This window comes from Magnolia sinica, chromosome 9 (genome assembly GCF_029962835.1).
Source record: "Magnolia sinica isolate HGM2019 chromosome 9, MsV1, whole genome shotgun sequence".
Classification (NCBI taxonomy): Eukaryota; Viridiplantae; Streptophyta; class Magnoliopsida; order Magnoliales; family Magnoliaceae; genus Magnolia; species Magnolia sinica.
In genome coordinates, this window is record NC_080581.1 from 38,669,129 (window position 1) to 38,689,875 (window position 20,747).

Here is a 20,747-nt window from a genome sequence, read left to right on the forward strand (position 1 = left end):
GTGGATATAACACATAAATCATGGTGGGCCCACAGAACGTGATGAGGTCACTTCAGGTCTCGCTACTGTCGAGTTAAATAGCTAATCCGCGTCCGTGGTAGAGGGTTCCGGTCCAAAAGCGCATTCCACTGCTCGGAAAATAGCCATGCAAACCTCCAACGTGACACGTGCAATACACGTACCCGCTTCCCCCTCATCGAGAGGGAAGCGGATAGCGTACACTACGCCATAGAGTACTGAGTAAACTCTCTGGGGCCCACCGTTATGTATATGTCTTATCCAATCCTTACATCCGTTTTACCAGCTCATTGGAGTTCATGATACCAAAAATTGAAGTATAAAATCTCAAGTGGATCACACCATAGGAAACTGTGAGAATTGAACGTTTACCGTTGAAAGCTTCTTAGTAGCTAACAAAATGTTTCAATTATGGTATTCGTGTTATACCTTCATCCATGTCTATGTGCTCTTATGAATAGTTTGGATGAAAAATAATCATTACTGCAGTCCATAATAAGAAGGTTTCAACCGTGGACATCATCATCCCCACGGTTTCCTGTGCTGTGGTCCACTTGAGCTTGGATATGCTTCAATTTTAAGTTTGTAGAATAAAATGATCTAAAAAAACGGATTTATGGCGTGGATGAAACACATATATCCAATATGGGCCCCACATGTACTCAGTACGCTATAGCGTACTAAGCTAGTACGCAATCCGTTCCCAATACTAAGCTAGTACGCAATCCGTTCCCAACGAGAGACATGCACCCCCCTTCCATCATTCCATCCTCACCGAGAGAGAGAGAGAGAGAGAGAGAGATGCAAAGAAGAAAATGGAGAGCATCAGCCCCAAAGTTCATCACCACCATCACCACCGTTGGTTGATGGAGAAGACAGTGAGTGACCTGATTATGGACGGTAACAGGAGGAGACTGGTGGAAGTACCGTACACAGCCTCCCTCACCGATACCATGAACGCTCTAGTCGCCAACGATGTGGTAACCGTACCCGTGGCTGCACCTCCTGGCCACTGGATAGGTGCAGGTGGGTCCATGATCCTCGAATCGGACAAGATAACCGGTGTAGTCCGCAAGCATTACATCGGCATTGTTACCATGCTCGATATCCTTCACCACATTGCTCAAGCTGATGATGATGGTCGAGTCCTCGACTTGGATGATATCATGTCCGCCCCTGTATCCTCTATCATCGGCTATTGCTTGGAAGGTCTTAGCTTGTGGACTCTATATCCCAATACCAGGTTATCATCATTACCACTACCATCATTTTCCTTGTCCTATTATTTCTTCATTATCTTGGATGACCCGGATTCGGTAGTGACCTCTCCACTACCGATGTTGGCGCTGTGGGTGGCCCCCACAATGATGTATGTATTTTATCCATACTGTCCATCAATTTTTCCAGCTCATTTTTGGGCATTAGCCCAAATATGAGGCAGATCAAAATCTCAAGTGGACCCCACCAGAGGAAACAAGTGGTGATCGAACGCTCACTATTAAAAACTTATTGGGGGCCACACAAGTTTTGGATCAAGCTGATATTTTTGTTTTCCCTTCATCTAGGTCTCTGTGTCATTTCAAGCATATTGGATTTGGATTTTAGACTTTTTCATAATATTGGTTCCTTGTTTCACTGGTCAAACGAAATGATTCTTTTGAATTCATCCGGTGATGATAGAGCACGAGTTATAACATTCAAGGCTTTAGCATTTGCACTGCTTTCATCTTTTTGAATAGTCATCCAAAAACCAAAAACCATAACTGATTTCTTTCATGGACGCATTCCATTCTCAGCTACTACTTCCATCATAGGAGGGGTCGATTGAGTCACAGTGGCTTGCCACTTATCAATGGGTTATATGGCAAATAAACATTATAGTGGGCCCTCAGAAGTTTTTAATAGTAGACCTTCAATCACCACTGTTTCCTCTGTTTTGGTCCACTGATCGATTTGTATCTGCCTCATTTTTGGGCTCATGCCCTCAAATGAGCTGGAAAAATGGATGGACGGCATGGATAAAACACATGCATCATGGTGGGGCCTACAGACCCCACCATTACCGAGACCTCAGTATGCGAGTGGTCACTACGGAATTCGAGTCCCATCTAGGGAGCATTAGCATTGAATCTTGATCGTCCAAAATGAAGGTCCATTGTTGATGGAGTGTAGTGTGGATCACTCCACCTTAAGCATTTGATTTCTCCTGACTATTGATCATCTTCTTGTTTGCTGTCCATTTCTTAGATTGTGAAAACTTTCTGATCAATGAGATCTTTTTTTGGGCTATGCTCCATCCCATCTATAGTAGGTCACCAACATTGCCGAGTCCTAGAAATCTGAGATTGTAGCAAATTCCTGACTGCAGATGGCTTGCCACTGACATCATCACCCAACTGGGCTTGAAGCGTTAAGGTGGTCATATGATTGGAATGACTGCTTGGAATACTGCCCAAGAAATAAACTTGTGCAGGGTGGAAGGTTCTGACTATTGATATACTTAGCTGAATGTTTGCTTGGAAAAGAAATTCTCAATGGCTCACATCCAACTCAATAAATCAATGGCCATGATTATTTCTTTCAGCATGGTTATTGGACCACCTGCCTTCAAAGTATCTCCCACAGAATGGACACCCTGATTATCTGACCATCTTTCCATGTGGGCCATGCCCCATTCAGAATGACTTCTTTGCTTCTTATTTGCTCGAATTTTGATAGTTGTGTTATGTTCAAGTATGGTATATGCCCTGATCAGATGTGCTTTTACTAGGGGTCTTACTACTATCTGATTTCATGGGATTTTGGTTCACAATTCTGATACTTGTGCATTCAAACTTGAAGTTTTTGTAAACTACTACTATTAGTACAACTATCACTAGTAGATACGACATAGATTTGACATTTGCAATGAACAACAAGTGAGAAGTGGTTTGCAAGACGTCCAATATGGAGAACGGATGTTAAAAGCATTATATTGAGGGGTTTAGGATCCAAACGAAAATTACATTACTTTCGAGTTGGAATTCAAAGAAACATGTAACTAAGTTATTATGGCTACTTTTGTGCCATGAATCCTATGAAACATCAACAAAATTCAAGATTTCCTCCTAACTGAATTGGATGATCGCTGTTCAATTCACCTATTTATGCAAACACAACCTTAGAGATAAGGGTCTGGAAGTATTATTTTTCTGAATTTGATTCTTTGATTTTCTCCTGTAACTGATTAGTATTAAGTGCTTAGATGTGTCATCTGGCCAAATTCGTAGAGATAGAGTTTAGGATTATTTTAATAAATTTTATTTTCTCTTATTGATTTCGTGCCATGGAGTTGTATCTAGTGATGGATGCCCTTAAAATTCCCATTGGAGTTTTCCCACATGATTATCCCTTATTTTCTGTTGAGTTTGTTGTGATCAGTGATTGGTAGGTGGTGAATTCAAATCTCCTATTTGGTGTGTTGTCAGTCAATCCAGTAAAATTTCAGATTCCTTTCCCAATTTCTGCATCTGATGTCCACTCAGAGACATGGGCAGACAATTAGGCTAAGCCAACATGAATGAGAATTCTTTTGCATATACTGGTTGGTGGAGGCAGTTAATGATAATGCGATCGACAATGACTAAATGGTACTTCCAAAACAATTCCTTGGGGCTCAAAGCGAGCTATCAGAACTTGGATTTTCTTCTATATCAATGAAGTTTGAGGAGGAGGAGGTTTGAAACATCATGCTGGTAGGAGGATTGAAACATCATATTGGCAGGAGGTTTGAAACATCATGCTGGTAGCAGGATTGAAACATCATGCTGGTAGCAGGATTGAAACATCATGTTGGTAGCTAAAGTTGAGAGAAGAAGAATTGAAATATCATGTTGGTAGCTTAGAGAATTGAACATTTTCACTTCTCTCTTATAAGAAGATAATAGACTTTAACATTATAGCATTTTCATGTAAGTGAGTTTGACAGGACAAACTGGTTAGACAGTGGTCCTTTCAATTCTGTTCAAGTGATTTTGGTCTCTCCTGGTGATAATTATAACTTGATTGGAGTAGCTGTGTATTATGAAATATTTTATGATTGTGTAAACGTTTGTATTGAGCTTTCCACAAGCTCTTTTCTAGGGTCTTTCAATGAATCACTTGATAGGCAAAGGTGAAATGGAAGTTTCACAAGTTGCTATTCTGTCTCCTTTGATGGGTAATAGCAAGTGCGGTTAATCTCACTATATTGTAACCACATGCAGCATTTTAGATTGTATGGAGGTTTTTAGCAAATGCATCCATCGCGCTTTGGTTCCACTAGACAGCCATATGGAACATGTTGTTGGAGTAGAACTCGCAGAGTCTTCACCTGGTTACCGGATGCGCACTCAGATGGATGTGTTAAGATTTTTGAAGGAGAATCATATGGAACTGAAGGAGATCTTATCACAGTCTGTTGGGCAACTGGGAGCAGTCAATGAGAACGTCTTTTCTGCAACCCAACACACAAAAGTCATTGAAGCTATTAAATTCATGAGAAATGCTTCAGTGGGTGCTCTTCCTATTGTTGATGCTTCTGAAGCCCTTGGAGAAGAAGATCACGAGGTCACAAATGTATGTTCTCTATATCTGTTTATTGATATTTATGCTTGCATGTAAGCGTGTAAATTCGGCTGTCTGGTCTCATTGAACTTTCCCAGTTTGCTTTCTAGTGGAAGATGTCCTGTTTTTAATGGATATCCTGAAAATGATGTGCAATGATATAGTTTGTTGGAGCATGTAAACTGAATTCCACTATGGCCTTACACTAGCAAGCAGTGAAAGACTCGTATGTAAATGCATACCGTGTTCAATTTATGTTGCATGGCATATGATTTTATTAATAAAATGACTGATTTTCTATGTACCATCATCTTGACATTCAGAAACAATGCACAGGCTTTTCACATTTTATTTGGAAACATGTTCACATGCATCTAACATACACTGAAGATAATACTTGATAGATAACTTGAAAGAAACAAAAGAAAGAAAATATAGAAATCAATCAATCATCATCTAAGACTTATCCCAAGTCCCAACTAATTGGGGCCAGCTATATGAATCCTTTTATACGATTCCACTCAATCAAAGGCCATAACTTCAGTCAGATGACCCTTTCAGGAAAAAAAATTTCAGTCAGACCATAGGTTATCAAATCTTTTCTTACTACCTCTGCCCAAGTTCTTTTGGGCCTTGCCCTTGCCCTTTTAGAAGCATGGCGGAGGAAGAGTTATGGGGAGTAGAACTGTTTTCACATTGAGAATTCTTTGCATATGAAGAGATTTCAAAGGGCTTTATTAGTTTCCAAACAAATCCTCGTACATCTATATATAAATGTTGGTTCATCAAGAATATGTAAACCTTCAACTTGTACCAAATCACTCCTAAAAGGCACAATTCTTGGTCTCTGTTGCACATGACTGCACCATCCAAGTTTACTTTCCCTCGCCTTTCTTAGGAAATGGCAACTCAAAGCAATTCCCTAGATCCAACGACAACGGAAGATGGAGGTTTGGTTGTTGGATATTTTCAGATGCATCTCACGTTGATGGAAGAGAGTTAAGCCACTTTCATTGGCATAAGAAGAGGTCTAGAGAAATACTCTCCTTCAAACAAGATCCACACTGAAGTCGTGTGGTAGTGATGGAACCTGACTTACCTCTTGCAATACCTCTCAATTCTATATCTTTTTGTTATGGGTTCCTGCCCATTATATAGGAATGCCGCCATAAATGTCATCAATAACAGGAGATGAACAATTCCGAAATTCCCAGATAAAATGCTGCTTGGAAAGATGAACAATTTCGAAACTACCAGAGCATATCTCCCTATCTTCCAATGGGTGGGGCCCACTTGGATGACCCATCTAGCAATTACATCTCCCACTCGGACAAGTCGGGCATCAACCCAATTAATGACCAAAACAACAACTGTGTTAGAAGTCCTCATACCACAAAATATAGTGTGTGACCAGTGAAGCGCATAACATTAGGAGAGTAAAAACATGCCAAATTTCCATCAACTAACATTATGTATCTCATCTTATGCAACACTAACCTGCCCCAAACTCATCTTGGTTACCACCAATAATGGATACTTTCTAACCTCTCGTGGGTACTCATAACCTGAGTGGTTGTCGTTTTACTTGTTCGCAGCCATGAGTTTGAATGTGTTGAGGGACACGTTGGTCGGGCATGAACTCATTTAGCTTGCCCACATAAACATTTAAGGTGTAAAATTAGATAGTCTTCTCATAGTGGTCATACCTATCCATCTTGGCATAACCACTTTCTCAGACACGTTCCATTATACCCTTTCCCTTATGGTCTTTGTAAATGAGCTAGAGTAGGAGCATTAAGCCTCAATTTCAAGGCATAATGCATAGTGATAAGGGCACAAGGGTCACCTACGCACTTGTTTTCTCACACATAGGAGAAACTTAGATCCATTCTTCGTCCACTGTAGGTGTTTTCAGTCGTCTCTAGCACATGTTGTATGAAAAACATGTTACGGTGGAACTCTTAAGGAGTATGTCAACCTTTACACCATATAAATCTTAACCCAGCTACTGTCCAGGAGCTTAGTCTGAGCCACTTAACTCAACCGCTCTCATAAGTGCCTAGATGAAGTCTCACATCTGGCTTATTGATGCCGCATGACCCTAGTGAGAATGGTCATGCTCGGCCCTCAAAGGACCTCATCTCGAACCTGGTTTGGGTGATGTGTGGGTAATGGAATAATCGCAGCAATTCTGCGATCACACATCTCATCTTGCTTTTAATCAATGCGCCAGGGTAGTTGTCCTGTGAGATGCACAACCCCTGCCCAGTGACGTGTCTCAATCCACATCTCACAAAGGACGTGGTGAATGTGTGTGCTATCAATATGTCCACAAAAAAAAAAAGAACAATCAATATACAAAGATTTGAATATAAACAATCTAACAAAGAAACAATGCCAAAATGTACATGTCACAAAATCACATCCTACGAAAACCTAGACTCCTAATGCGAAAATGGATCTCGAGTGATCGACATGGTCAATGAATTAGCAAACGGCTCCTGAGTAGGTACATCCACTAGGGCAATCTTTTTCTTCACCACCATATCTTGATCATAGTGATAACGGATTTGGATGTGCTTCGACTTGCCATGATATTTGGGATCCTTTGCATAAGTAATAGATGCCATGCTATCACAATACAATGTGATAGGGTCATTAGCATGCAATACACATTTCAAATACCAAAGGAATCTCCTTAACCATGCAACTTCCTGAATGGTAGAAAGCGCGATAAAGGGTTGCTTTTTACTACTCCAAAAGATGGCCCTGCCACCGACCAAGAATGCGTATTTAGAAGTAGATTTGCGCTTGTCCAAATCGCTACCCTAGTCTACATCGCAGTATCCTTGTAGACGAAGATCTGACCCCTGGTAGCATAACATGTAATCTGCAGTCCTACGTAGGTATCAAAATATCCTCTTGACGACCCTCCAATGAGCTAGTCCTGGGTTACTCTGATAGTGACTCACTAAGCCCACTGTGAAACTAATGTCTGGTCGAGTGCATATCATGGCATACATCAAACTGCCAATCGCGCTAGCATATGGAAACCACACCATTTCAACTTTTTATGTGTTTGTCGTAAGACAGATTTAGACAAAGTCCATGACCTTTCTTGACATGAATGTAAATGTGTTTGCAGTCGTGCATTCAGAAGCACTCGACCACCTTCTTAACATAAGTCTCTTAAGAGAGACCAAGAAATCTTCTAGAGCGATCCCCTATGGATCTTGATCCCAAGCACAAAGGATGCTTCACCCATGTTCTTCATTTCAAAATTGGAGGACAACCACTTATGAGTAGCAATTAACATCTCCTTGTCATTTCTGACTAATAGAATGTCGTCAACATACAAAGATAGGATTAGAAAACTCTGTCCGGATTGTCTAATGTATAAACAATGGTCTTCCTCGATCATCATAAACCCATATGATGATATGATGCGATTGCTCAATAAAATCTCAGATGCCACTGTGTAGATGATTGTTTCAGGCCATAGATGGACTTTTTAAGGCGCCAAACTTTGTGCTCGTCCATTTACCTTGAAACCTGTAGGCTGATCCATGTAGATCTCCTCATATAGGTCTCCATTGAGAAATGTTGTCTTGACATCCATTTGATATAGCTCTAAATCCAAATGTGCGATAATAACCAGAATAAGGCGGATTGCGGCGAGTTTCACCATCCGCGAAAATGTCTCCTTCTAATCCACGCCCTCGATTTCGTGTAGCCCTTAGCTACTAGTCGAGCCTTGAACTTATCTATCTCTCCATCTGCCTTTCGCTCGACTTTCAGGACCCATTTGGCCCCAACAGTCTTACGTCCAAGTGGAAGATCAACAAGTTCCTAGACTTGGTTCTTTTCCATGGAGCGGATCTCATCCTCTATAGCTTTTATTCAATCTTTCACAGAAGGAGATGAAAACGCCTCCTGGTATGAGCCAGGCTCATTATCATTTAGGGAAGAGATCATGAATGATTCCCCTTCAATCTCAAAATGGCGACAGGGTTTTGGTCCACGAGTGCTTCTTCTTAATTCAGGTTCACGATCTGAGTCAGTCTCGGCCTGACGTGGTATACTCTCACTAAGGAAAAGATCCCTCCCGCTGTCCTCGATGATCAGTGGATCAGCTAGACCGATAGGTGGTTGATATATGTCCTCGCCTTCACCGAGCGACTGCTGGGTGACTGGGAATGAGTCAGTTTCTGAGTTTGTCATATCGAAGAACTCATGAGTGTCCTAAGATTTCTTTTTGATCGGGAAATCATCCTCGACGAAATCGTCATCTCATGACTCCATTTCTATTGTTCCATCGTTATCCCATTCATGGATCATAACATAAACCCTTAGAGTGCTCAGGGTATCGGATGAAAATGCACTTTAGGGATCTCTGATCTAATTTTTCATTTTTTTGATATGGAATATGAGCGGAATCGGCCGATCCCCAGGGCGCAGATGAGTCAAGTATGGCTTTTTGCTGCACCACAACTTCGTTGGAATTGATTTAGACTATACTTGATTAAGGATGTAGGCAACAATCAACAACGCATCTCCCAAAATTTGAGGGGAAGGTTGGCTTGCGCCATCATCGGTCACACCATGTCGAGTAACGTTCTATTCTTTCTCTCTGCAACACCATTTTGTTGCGGAGTGTAAGGAATAGTCAGGTGTCTACAGCTACCCTTTTCTTCATAGAGCCTTGAAAAATGCTTAGACAAATATTCGCATCCACGGTCTGTCTATAAGGTTTTGATCCTTTTATTGAACTGGTTCTCTACTTCAAGCATATACTTCATGAAGCATTCTAATGCCTCAGATTTATGCGATATCAAGTACACATGACCGTACCGCATGCAATCATCTATAAATGTGATGAAATAGGGCTTTCTGTGGCGAGTCCTGACATTTGATGGTCTACAAATGTTAGAGTGGATCAGCTCCAAGGGTGTTGAAGCACGTACTACTTTTCCGAATGGTTTTTTAGTCAGCTTCCTAGTCAGACAATGCTCATAGGTAGGAACAACTATCCTAGCAGGTCTACGCATTCTATCCTAGTTTATATGACCTAATCTTGAATGTCAAATGCGCGGATCAGTGTCCGCTGAAGTAAAAAAGGTATGCACAACATAATCATACGAATAATCATAATCAAGCACAAAGAAACCATTACAAACCACACCGCGTCCATAAAAAGAAGTATATAAAAAAAATGTCCATAGAAACTTATCGAAAGATAAATGAAAAGCCAAGCCCTGCCAATGAAAGCATTGAAAGCGCCTAACAGTTGGCGCATGGAGTACGTCAATGAGTAAAGCGCGTTCCATTCGCAAGTTGAGTTGGATGGAGCCAATTCCCAGTACGTCCTCTGAGAGACCATTTCCATGTAGATCTTCCGTCTTCCAATTGGGCCTTTTGGTATTTGATGAACTTTGCTCTATCCCTAGCTATGTGATGTGTTGCTCCTGAATCCATAACCCAGTTATGATCAGTTAGTTACATGAGCAACTAGAGCCTCAATGCATACAAAAGCACATGGTAAAAGATCAATGTTGGTTTGTACCTTCTTCGGCCCAGAGCATTCTCGAGTGAAGTGACCGGGATTTCCGCAGCGGTAGCACTTCTTTCCGCTTCTCTTTCCTCGCTTACGCTTGCCACCCTTTTGTTTTTGGATATTTCTCCATCCTGACCATTCTTTTGGGAATTATTACCTTTGCATTTGCTCTAGGGTCCTTTTCCCTTGTGCATTCTAGGCTCTACCAAGAATGCAATGTCATGCTTACACATAAACTGACATTCAGCTTCCAACTGCAGATAATGCGACAATTGGGCGAAGATTTTTATGCCCTCATGATGAGGGTCAAATATTGCATATCAGACCCTGATTATTGCCAGATTTTACGTATTTGATAATGCTTAATGGAGTATTTTAATTATGTTTGTGATGCAGAGTGTATTTACGAGCATGGACTGAAAAGGAAGCTTAAAGCATGGATTTAACGCTCTGATGACACTAAAGGCAAGGGACGGACTCCAGGGGACCAAGATCGACGGAATTACACGCCAGGGATCCGCGAAAATTGAGAAACTGAAGCTCAAGCGGCCTGAAAGTCAGCCAGAATGCAAGATCACTGGGTTTCCATCATCTGTTCGGCTCAAAACTTTATACATGGCTCGAGGATCAAAAACTAACCGTACACGTCAAATTTCAGCCATTGGATCCCTCTGGAAGTGGCCCAACGGACAGATCAGCCCATAAATCAGTGATTTGGGACTCGCCTGGTATCTGAAAATGCTTCAATTTTGTTCTCAACGCCTTAAATGGAGTGACACATCAAATGGACAGAACAGATGTCTCACGAACATCACAGTGGACCCTACATGTATAGTGCATGTACATAGTGTACACGCACCGGCCGTGCACCAGACGGTCAGCCAGGTCAAAGACGGGCTGACCCGTCTTCTTCTTACGTAGGGACAGCGGACGGACGCTGTCTGTCCGTTTTTGGATAGTGGGTCCCACCGATAGCATATTTTGATGATCAGAGCCGTCCATGGTGTCTCTGGGGTAGGGAATACCCTCACCTAGGTGGAATTTTGGACCCATACACATGTATGCACGTGGATCGTCAAAAGACGTAAGATGAACGGCGAATTGAGTTAGTACAGTGGGCCACACAAGAACCTACCAAAACTACTCATTCCTGACTGGATTTTCGCCAGGATTTCAATGGACAGTGTGGATTTCCTAACTGAATTAAATCATGGGCCCCGCCAGCAGCACAGTGGAAGAAATCCGTTTTCTTTCTGTTTACATAAGAACAGAGCCTGCAGAGGAATCTTATGGGCCACCACCGTACTTCATCGGTCAGATCTGGACCGTCCATAAGAAGCCCATGATCCCCATCATCCTAACCTAGGTGACAAAATTTCAAGAGGTAGCAGAGATATGTTTTTAACCGTTTAAATGCAAGAGGGACGGCGGAATGAAGATCTCATGGGCCACCACGGTTTGGATCCAAAACCGAGCAAGTCTGGATGGTTCTTCGTCCTGAAGCCAATGGACGGTGTGGATTCTCTTCTTGCAATCAACCAGTGGGCCACCGTACATTCAGAGTTGACGTGCGTTGGCTCTACTTCGCAACAGAGGTTGCGTGTGATCACTGTGGGCCCACTCATCGTCCGTATAGTTAATCAGATCCTTCCATTCGAATTATAGGAGGATTTAGACCAAGATCTAGTTGATCTTGGTTTGAAACATGATGGATAGAAGGTGAAAAACGGATGGACGATAGAACTATATTACATGATCAGCCAAGTGGGCTGCATCAAAGGAAGTCCAAAACCGTCCATCTTCGACTGGTTTGTGAGGAAAAACTGATGGACGGAGTGGATCTCTTCTTCGGCGTCAAGAATGGGTCTTACCAAGAATCAGCGTAAGTTGATTTACGCAGGACTATGCGTATTCTGGAGTCCGGTTCTGTTGCGGACGAGCTGCGAGAGAACACTTTCTTCCATTGACCTTTCTATTATTATGAAAGGCAAGGAGCTTGAGAACAGGGGAGGAATCCAGATCCCAGCAAGGAGCAGCTGCTGAAAACGTTAGAAAGAGAGTAATTTTTAGAATTGTTTTATTTACTGTTTGTTTTATTATTGGAGAGATCTAGTTCAATCATGTTGGGCTAAACCTCTTAGCTAGGGCTAAGAGGTGAAGCTTGTAGCATGATGGGAGACTTGTTGCTTGTACCTTTTATTTAGACTGAAGTAATGTTAATTTTGGTTTAAGGGAATGTTTTTAGTTTTTTTTTTTATGGGCTATTGTGACTAAAATTACAATGGGTTTGCGATAGCTTTGAGCATGTTCCTTTCCTTATTTTGATTATGATGTCAGGAATCCCTATTGTACACCATCGTCTCCTGGGCATGGTTGCCGACGGTACCCTTCCTAACCTTCATATCATGTTGATTTGTTTTTAATTAGTTTAATTCTGTTGTTTACTTTGTCTCATGGGCATGGTTTGGTGATGGAATCCATTCTAATTCATATACCTTTCACCTCTTGAAAACTATATCAAAGGAAGTTCAGTTGATTTTCATGGTTACACCCTTCAATTGGATGAAGATGGGACTCTAAAGCCTAGTTGAGTTCTTGAAACAGGCATAGATCTCCCTGATTTCTACAAGTGGATCCTCTGAATCCCTAGTTTCCTACCTCTGAATTCTTTAAGTTTTAAATTAATATTTCACCATTATTTCCTCAAATTCATTCGATTTAGATTTCATCTTAGTCTAATTCTAGTCCTACTTAGTTTCAGATTACATACAGGTTTCAGTCCCGTGGGATTCGACCTCGGTCTCACCGAGTTTATTACTACATCACAACCCTATACTTGGGGAGTGAACACCTCATTATGTGTCATTGTTAGCTTCATCTGTTCCCAAGAGTTGAGAAGAGAGCGCAATACTGCTAGGATTTGCTGCTCATCTGTAAGCACATTTCCCATGCTTTCAAGTCATGTCTCATTGCTGACATCGTTCTAAGATGCTCAACCATCGAGATGTTATGAGTCATCTTGTACGTGTCGAAATTGAGAGTCAAAGCTCTTAATCTAGTAGCAGTTGTGCTAGTATATGCAAGAGTCAAGGCATTCCACATATCTCAAGGAGTGGAATATCCTTCGAATTCGTTAATCAGATCATTATGCATGCTGCTTAACATAGTAAAGTGTGGCACCGATTTCGTTTAAGCAAGTCTTGGAATTCTTCTTGATGGCCCCGATGCTGAGCAGTATTACCCTTTTTGGGCGGGTTTATGATAGCAGTTAGGGTTTCCAAAAGCCCTTGCTATCCAAAAGATCTAGTTTTATGGTGCCAAATATCAGAATTATTTCTATATAGTTTCTCGCCCTTGTTCAGGTCAGCTACGATGTTCTTAGATGCCATTATTACTACATTCAGAGACAAGAAATTATATTCAAGATCGAAGCACCACACATTCATGGCTTGCAGCATCGCAAGATGATTGTCACCTAGATTTATTGTGTATTGTTGGATCGAAAGACAAGACAAAAGCCTACAATCATCTTCGTAGACACATTCAAGATTGAGGTTTCCCATCCTCGATTTCGTGTGCCTATGTGAGGAGCCTTAAAGCTGCCACTCATCCTCCACTTGTCTAATAAAGATGGACCACTTGTCTGATGGAGGTTTCCCCACTATTTGGAGCCGAGGGCGGCGCATTAGAGACCTACTACCCCTCCAATATACAATAGTCTTTACTGATGTCTACATGTACTGTTGATACTACAACCTATGGTCATCTCATTTCCATGGTCAAGCAGATTAGTTTGGTAAAAAAAAAAAAGTCAATCTGGTCGAAAACTAATATTTTGGTCGAAATTAGCCAAAACTGGCCATGTTGGTCGAAAACATCAAAATTGGCCATGTTGGTCCCAATTCCACCATCTCGGTAAAAACTCGACCATCTTCGTCAAAAACATTAAAATCGCCCATCTTGGTCGAAAATCAGCCATCTTGGTTGAAAACACATATGCCATGGTAAAAAACGAACATTTCTGGTCAACCATTAATCCGAAAAGGGCATGACCATATCTTGTTCTTAATCTCCTGTGTCTCTCTTTCTCTATTTGCTTGCAACCAGTAATCGACCATTTGCCTTGCTAGCCATAGTCAGTTATGGGGAAAAGCTATTCGCCCATTCGACTATGGGTTTCAATCCCTAGTAATAGAGTTCTGATTTATGTAGAAAGAGAGAGAGATTGAATAGTGAAAAAAGAAAAAGGAGTAAGCCATGAAGGTGCACCTCTATGGCTCTGATACCAATCTTAGGAAACAGCCACTTAAAGCAATTCCCTGGATCCAACGATAGCGGAAGATGGAGGTTCGGTTGTCGGATCTTTCCAAATGCGTTTCATGTCGTTGGAAGAGAGTTACGTCGCTTTCACTGGTGTAAGAAGAGGTCTAGAGGAACACTCTCCTTCAAACAAGATCCACACTGTAAGTTGTGCAGTAGTGATGGAACTTGACTTCCCTCTTGCAATACCTCTTGAGATTCTGCATCTTTTGGTCATGGGTTCCTACCCATTATATAGGGATGTCGTCATAAATGTCATCAATAGTAGGAGATGAACAGTTCCAAAACTGCCAGATAAAAGGCTGCTTGGGAAGATAAAAGGCTTCTTGGAAGATGAACAGTTAGCCTATCTCCCTATCTTCCAATGGGTGGGGCCCACTTGGACGATCCACCTAGTAGTTAAAGTCTTATTATCCATTGGTGCTACTTCTAAATTCCCTTAAATGCATTCATTCTTAATTCTATCATTCCTCCTCTTGCCAATCATCCATCTCAACATCCTTATTTTTGTTACACTCATCGTAGGGAATGTTGCCCCTTAACCGCCCCACGTTATGTCCCATAAAGTATGACTAGCCTTATAGCCATCCTATAAAATTTCCCTTTCAGTTTTTGAGTGGTACACAAGTATCGCATAAAACTCTAGAGGCACATCTCCATTTCTTCCACCCGCTGAATTCTATGGGCAACACCCTTCTCAATTTCTCCACTCTCATGAATTATCAACCCACATGGAGTAATACCATGCATTATATAATAGTTGTTGTCAAGTTTCTGGTGGAGGAGAACAAAAGTTGGCAAATATGAATAATACCATCAATCTAATTATCTACTGTTTCCCATGATTTTTAGTTTAAATTCTATAGGTTAAAGAGTCTAAACTTGTATAATTCTACATGTACCCTTGTATAGTTGTAGACTAGTCACATACGTGTTGGGGGCATGTGGGCTTGCACGCGCATGGGTGTGTTTTTGTATGTTTGCGTGTCTTGTGCATCACCTTCACCCACATAATTAATCTTAGTTAACAGTAATTATGTATTAGAGATTCTCTAATACATAATTAGTTTTAGGCATCTCCCAAACAGGCTCTGAAAATTTAAAATTAAAGTCAATAGGGTTATTATGGACTGTGGAGTTGTACATGCATATAAATATCCAGAAAAACACACAATAAATATTCAAATAAGCATTTATATATTTTTTTTCTAATTAGATATTATTTTTCCCTTTTTTCATTTAAAAGAAATCTACATGGATTTGGAAAATCTCGGTACCCACTTGTCTGATATGCACTGATTTGTGTTGTGCTTTTTTTTTTTACTGGCCAGTACAGGTGGCTATGCCCATGTTCTATGAAAGCATATTTTCATGAACATCTGTGTGATGTTTTGGATCCACATGCTTTGCTACTCTTAGGGGGTGTTTGGATCGTAGGTTACTTAAGATAAGCTACTTACGCCTCAAGTAGCTTATCTTAGTTTCTACTTATTAAGCAGATAAGTCTGTTTGGTAAACAACATACTTATCAGCTTCTCCTCTCTTTCATCTCTCCTGATGCCTCTCTTTAGCAACTTATGAAAAGTAGAAAAGCTAAAAGAAATTAGCTGAAGTGATCAAGTAATTTTAAGTAAAAAAGTTGCTTATAATTAATCATAAACCAAACTTATCTGAAATAAGTTACTTATCTACCACTGTAAGTAGAAAAAGTAACTTATTTGGTGGTATCCAAACGGGCCCTTAGTGAAAGAGGCACCATACAAATTGCTCAAATGAGTGAAATGACATTCTGTGTTGGACCCAACAAGCGTGCAGGTATTGCGCACCTTTTGGTGGCTTAAGACATTGATATGGGTGATCCATCTTGTAAGAAAACCCCTAATATCTCCCCTATCAACAATCCTAGCCATTGGATGGGAATGAAAAATTACAGTCAATGATACATATTTAATGGAAGCTAACTTGGATGGTTAGGACCATCTAACAAGGGGCAATTTTGGGGTGTCTCACATCCACAGGTGGACCCACAATGTGAGTGATTCGGATCACCAGAAGGTAGGCCGGCAGGCAGAGTTTGATGACCTGAGTAAGTAACCCAAACATTTAATGTTTACGTGGAAATCAGCTGTTTGTTTTAAAATGATTTCATTTATGCATATTTCTCTTTCCTCTAATGTGATGTTTGGTTTCCTATATCTGCTTTCTGGTTTCCATCAATCCAAAGCAGTTTATGTTACTTGGTCATCTACTATTGTTACATGATCACTCTCATAGTTGTCATACTTTTACATGATCATATGGTCAATCTAATAGCTTATCAAATTAGTATGCTATTTAATCTTTCACTTCGGTGGGTAACCAAGTTTATAAAAGACCAAGTATGAGAAAAATATACTCTTGCAAATTTAGAGCTCTATCTCTCCCTCTCCCTCTCTCTGCTCAAGAGAGTCATCTGTATATAATGGTCCAACTAACTTGGTGTTGCCCAAATCTGTAGGTGAAAGGCAGGAAGCTAATAGGTACATTTTCTGCAACGGATCTGCGAGGGTGCTCTATTGCGCTACTTCAATCTTCGCTGCCCCTCAGTGTTGTAGAGTTCACTGAGAGAGTATCCGTGGTGCTGGGTGTTGGATGTCGTAATGCTGATGTGGGCCATTCATCATCTAGGATGCTTATTACTTGCTACCCAGAAACTAGCCTCACTGAAGTAATTAATAAGGCTGTGGATGGGCATGTGCACCGAGTGTGGGTCGTTGACCAGCGTGGGTTGCTTCTCGGGCTCATATCACTCACTGATGTATCCCAAGTGATAAGGGCATCTGTTTCGGGCATGGAGTCCTGATCGAATAGAGCCAAGCCAGTTCAAGCCCAGCTGATAGTGGACAGCTGTAAATCTCCTCAGGTAGGTTTTGGCTATCTTCACTTCCAGGTTAGGAATGATGACATAGGATGGCAGGATGGATTTCAAGTGAGTCAATGTGTGGTTTTGGTTTCCCAGCGCTTTCATGAAGATTTTGCAACATAAACAGGATGATGCATGATACATATTTTCCTTGCACTGCTAAGGATAGGTTGTTGTAGTACAAACCCGTTTTGAAAATCATTAAACAAACTTCTCTTCTGAACAGAGGCTGTTAGCTTTCTATCATTTCCATATCCTCAATGTGTAAAACATGAACCCGATTTATAAATAGGAAGGTATGAGAGGATGGCTATAAGACTCTTTGAGTCGTCGGGTGCGACTCTTCCGAGTCAACTCGGACTTGGAAGGACCTGTGATGGTTTGATAGAACATGTAACCCCCTGGCAAGTTGGCCGATTCAACCCTGACTTGGGCGAGTCCCAACTCGATTCACGACTAAATGGGTAGGTCCCAAGTCATCGAAAGACCTGTCTTATATGCTTCCAGTGAGCCAGGCTGGGCTGATTCAGCAGCGACTTGGGCAAGTCCCGACTCAACTCCGCTTTTAAGGCTTGCTTGTTGAGCCTGGCTGTGTCTCTGGGGCAAAGAGAAACTTGACCCTCGATTAACATCATTTTTCTACCTGAGGTGAGAAACCAGCTCAAAACTAGGCCTGTTTATGGTTTCCATTACCTGGGCGTGGGTCTAACCTTTAGACCAGCTTGCCCGGGGTGGCTTAAATTTCAAGGTTCACAGCCAAATGTGCTTGGTCTTACATAAATTTCAGACTTCACACTACCTTTGCATACCGGTTCTCAATTCATACAGGCAGGGCTAATGTGTCATGCTCGTTCTCTGTACTCTACTGGTGTGGCTGATGGTTTAGCAATCCAGATGGTTGGTCTGACAGGTCATACTGTCGATGAACCATGCCCCAGATTTCTTCTCTATAACATAATCTTGCCATTCAATATTGGAGTAGAAAAAGGCCCAAGATTTCCGGCAAGGATTTTCCAATCCAGAGTGTTTCGTGGCATGATCCAGCCAATTGGCACATAACAGATTGGTGGTCTGGATTATTGAACCATTTGGGCCCACTTGCTAGAACTTAAGGTTGTTAATGGGCTAGGCACCCACCATCATGTCCCAGGGTGGGTCTATTTCTGAAAAGAAAGCATATTTACTGATTGTTGGGACTGTGACTAAAAGCCCACTGGCCCAGTTCAAGCCCATTTATATACTGAACGGATGCTAATTCATTTGGACTTGTTTTTATACACATCACCTACTGGGACTCACTTTCAGTTCACTCTACATAAGCTTTTTTAACAAATTCACGTTTCTCGGATGGCCCAAACGGTCCAGTCCACGGCATAAAAAATAGATGGACAAGATCGTGATTAGACGCAGTTTTGTTTAGGACCATCTGATTGCAGTGACGGAATAAGAGTACTGAACCTAATGGACGGTCCAGGTAGGTGATGTGAATGATAGTAAGTCCAAAGACAACTTTATGGTTTCATGCACTTGGCCAATGTGTCTTTCCCTCGGCACCTACAATATGGGATGGTTTTCCCTCTCCTCCTACAATATGGGATGGTTTTCATGCACTTGGCCAATGTGTCTTTCCTTCTCCACCTACAATTGTAGGCTAGGCGTGGACTGAAGCAGTTCAAGTTATTTGAGATATTATAGTTAGGATGGTGATTTAGGGGGCATTTGGATATTAAGTTAGATAAGCTACTTATGCCTTTAAGTAGCTTATCTTGATTTCTACTTATTAAATTGAAGTGATTAAGTAACTTTAAATAAAAAAGCTACTTATAATTGACTATGAACCAAACTTATCTCAAATAAGTTACTTATTTAGTGCTATAAGTAGAAAAAGCAGCTTAATTTGGTGGTGTCCAAATGGCCGTTAGTGAGAGGTTTCATTCTACTTTTAGGTTGGTCATTTCACTTGATTATTAACATGGTGAGTGTTGGAGATCCGTTCCTATGGAAGCACTTTAATTTAGATTGAAACAAATAAGAAAAAACGAAAATCCAGACAAGCACACGGAGAACACATGATTTTTATGTGGTAAACCCTTGCAGAAAAAAAAAAAAAAACTACGGTACAAAGTGACAATCAATCTACTATTAAAAGGATGGAGAGAACTTACAACCATAATTCTGGCTCACTCATTTGGAGGCTTTCAAAAAAATATAAAAATAATCTAAAATCGTAACTCTATCTTAACCTCAACATAACTAACCCTAAAAGCGACCATTTTATGAGGAAAATGTCAAAAATACCTCTCCAAGGGTCCACTAACACTTGAGCCTTGTTATCATGTGAAATATGGGTGCTATGTACTCACAAAAGTGAACAAACCCATAGTGTGATTTTGATGTCATAATTTTAACAATCTCCACCTTAGTAATAAAATCACTTCTTTGCCTTGCCAATTTTCTTTTCAGTATCACTATCATTGCTTCGCGCACACTCCGTCTCTAATCCTTTCTTGCCAAGCCTAGAGAGTAAAACTAAAACTTCTTTGCATGAATAACCTTTGTAAGCATTGAAATTGCAGTAACGACTACTTTAGTTAAAGTAGGAATATGCCAATATGTCGTAGAGGGGGGTGAATAAGACTTTTTAATATTTTATGACAATTTAAAATCCTATCATTCTTATTCTAAGAAAATATGCATGCATCAGGATTTCTTCAAAGTAACTCTAATGACTTCCAAGCTTAATAGAGGATCCAATTATAAAACTATTTGAGAGATAAACAAGATGCAAATCAGCTTATGATGGATGTGATTGTGTGTGTGAGGTGTGATCTCAAATAATCAAGTATGAAAGCATTTAAGGAAATCATACAAACAATAGAAGACAATAGCAATCTCAAACACAGTCATTTTTATAGTGGTTCGACTACTTGTCTACTCCATTTTCGGCGGATGCACTCAACCCTTGAGTGTACCGGATCTCACTAAAGAAGGTTTCACAACAGGTTTACATCAAACCGAAGGTTTTAAATCAGGTTCACCGCAAACCAGTACAATCGGAGGTTTCACAACAGGTTCACCTCAAACCAGTGCAACCTACACTTAGGCTGACATAACATGTCTATATGACACAGTTTATGCCCGACACAGGAGCAAGGGTCAACACACAACACCCGACTTTTAGACTACACAAGTCAATGACCTACACAAGGACCTAAGAGTTTATGCTCTCCACAAAGCAAGGGTCAACACAAAGCACCCCCACGTATACTCCCGTTGGAGGCCTCCTATAAGACTTGCAAGGGGTGAGAAACACCTTAGCCCCAATCCTACAGTAGGAATGATCACAAGGGTCCTCTGGACTCTAATGAC

General features: G+C 41.0%; 1 protein-coding gene across 1 annotated transcript; it reads left to right on the forward strand.

Annotated features, from left to right (window-relative positions):
* Positions 1–754: 754 nt before the first annotated feature.
* LOC131255378 (SNF1-related protein kinase regulatory subunit gamma-like PV42a) lies at positions 755–17,601 on the forward strand. The gene is made up of 3 exons (XM_058256072.1): positions 755–1,261; positions 4,263–4,614; positions 16,974–17,601. Exons 1-3 carry the CDS (start codon positions 834–836, stop codon positions 17,316–17,318), a joined length of 1,125 nt encoding a protein of 374 aa, XP_058112055.1. The 5' UTR covers positions 755–833; the 3' UTR covers positions 17,319–17,601.
* The last annotated feature ends 3,146 nt before the right edge of the window (positions 17,602–20,747 follow it).

Excerpts from the sequence above, each read along its gene's own strand:
- LOC131255378 (XM_058256072.1), top strand. The coding sequence starts at position 834 with ATGGAGAGCATCAGCCCCAAAGTTCATCACCACCATCACCACCGTTGG. Across the intron at positions 1,262-4,262 it reads ACTCTATATCCCAATACCAG|CATTTTAGATTGTATGGAGG; the intron begins GTTATCATCATT and ends AACCACATGCAG. Across the intron at positions 4,615-16,973 it reads AAGATCACGAGGTCACAAAT|GTGAAAGGCAGGAAGCTAAT; the intron begins GTATGTTCTCTA and ends CCAAATCTGTAG.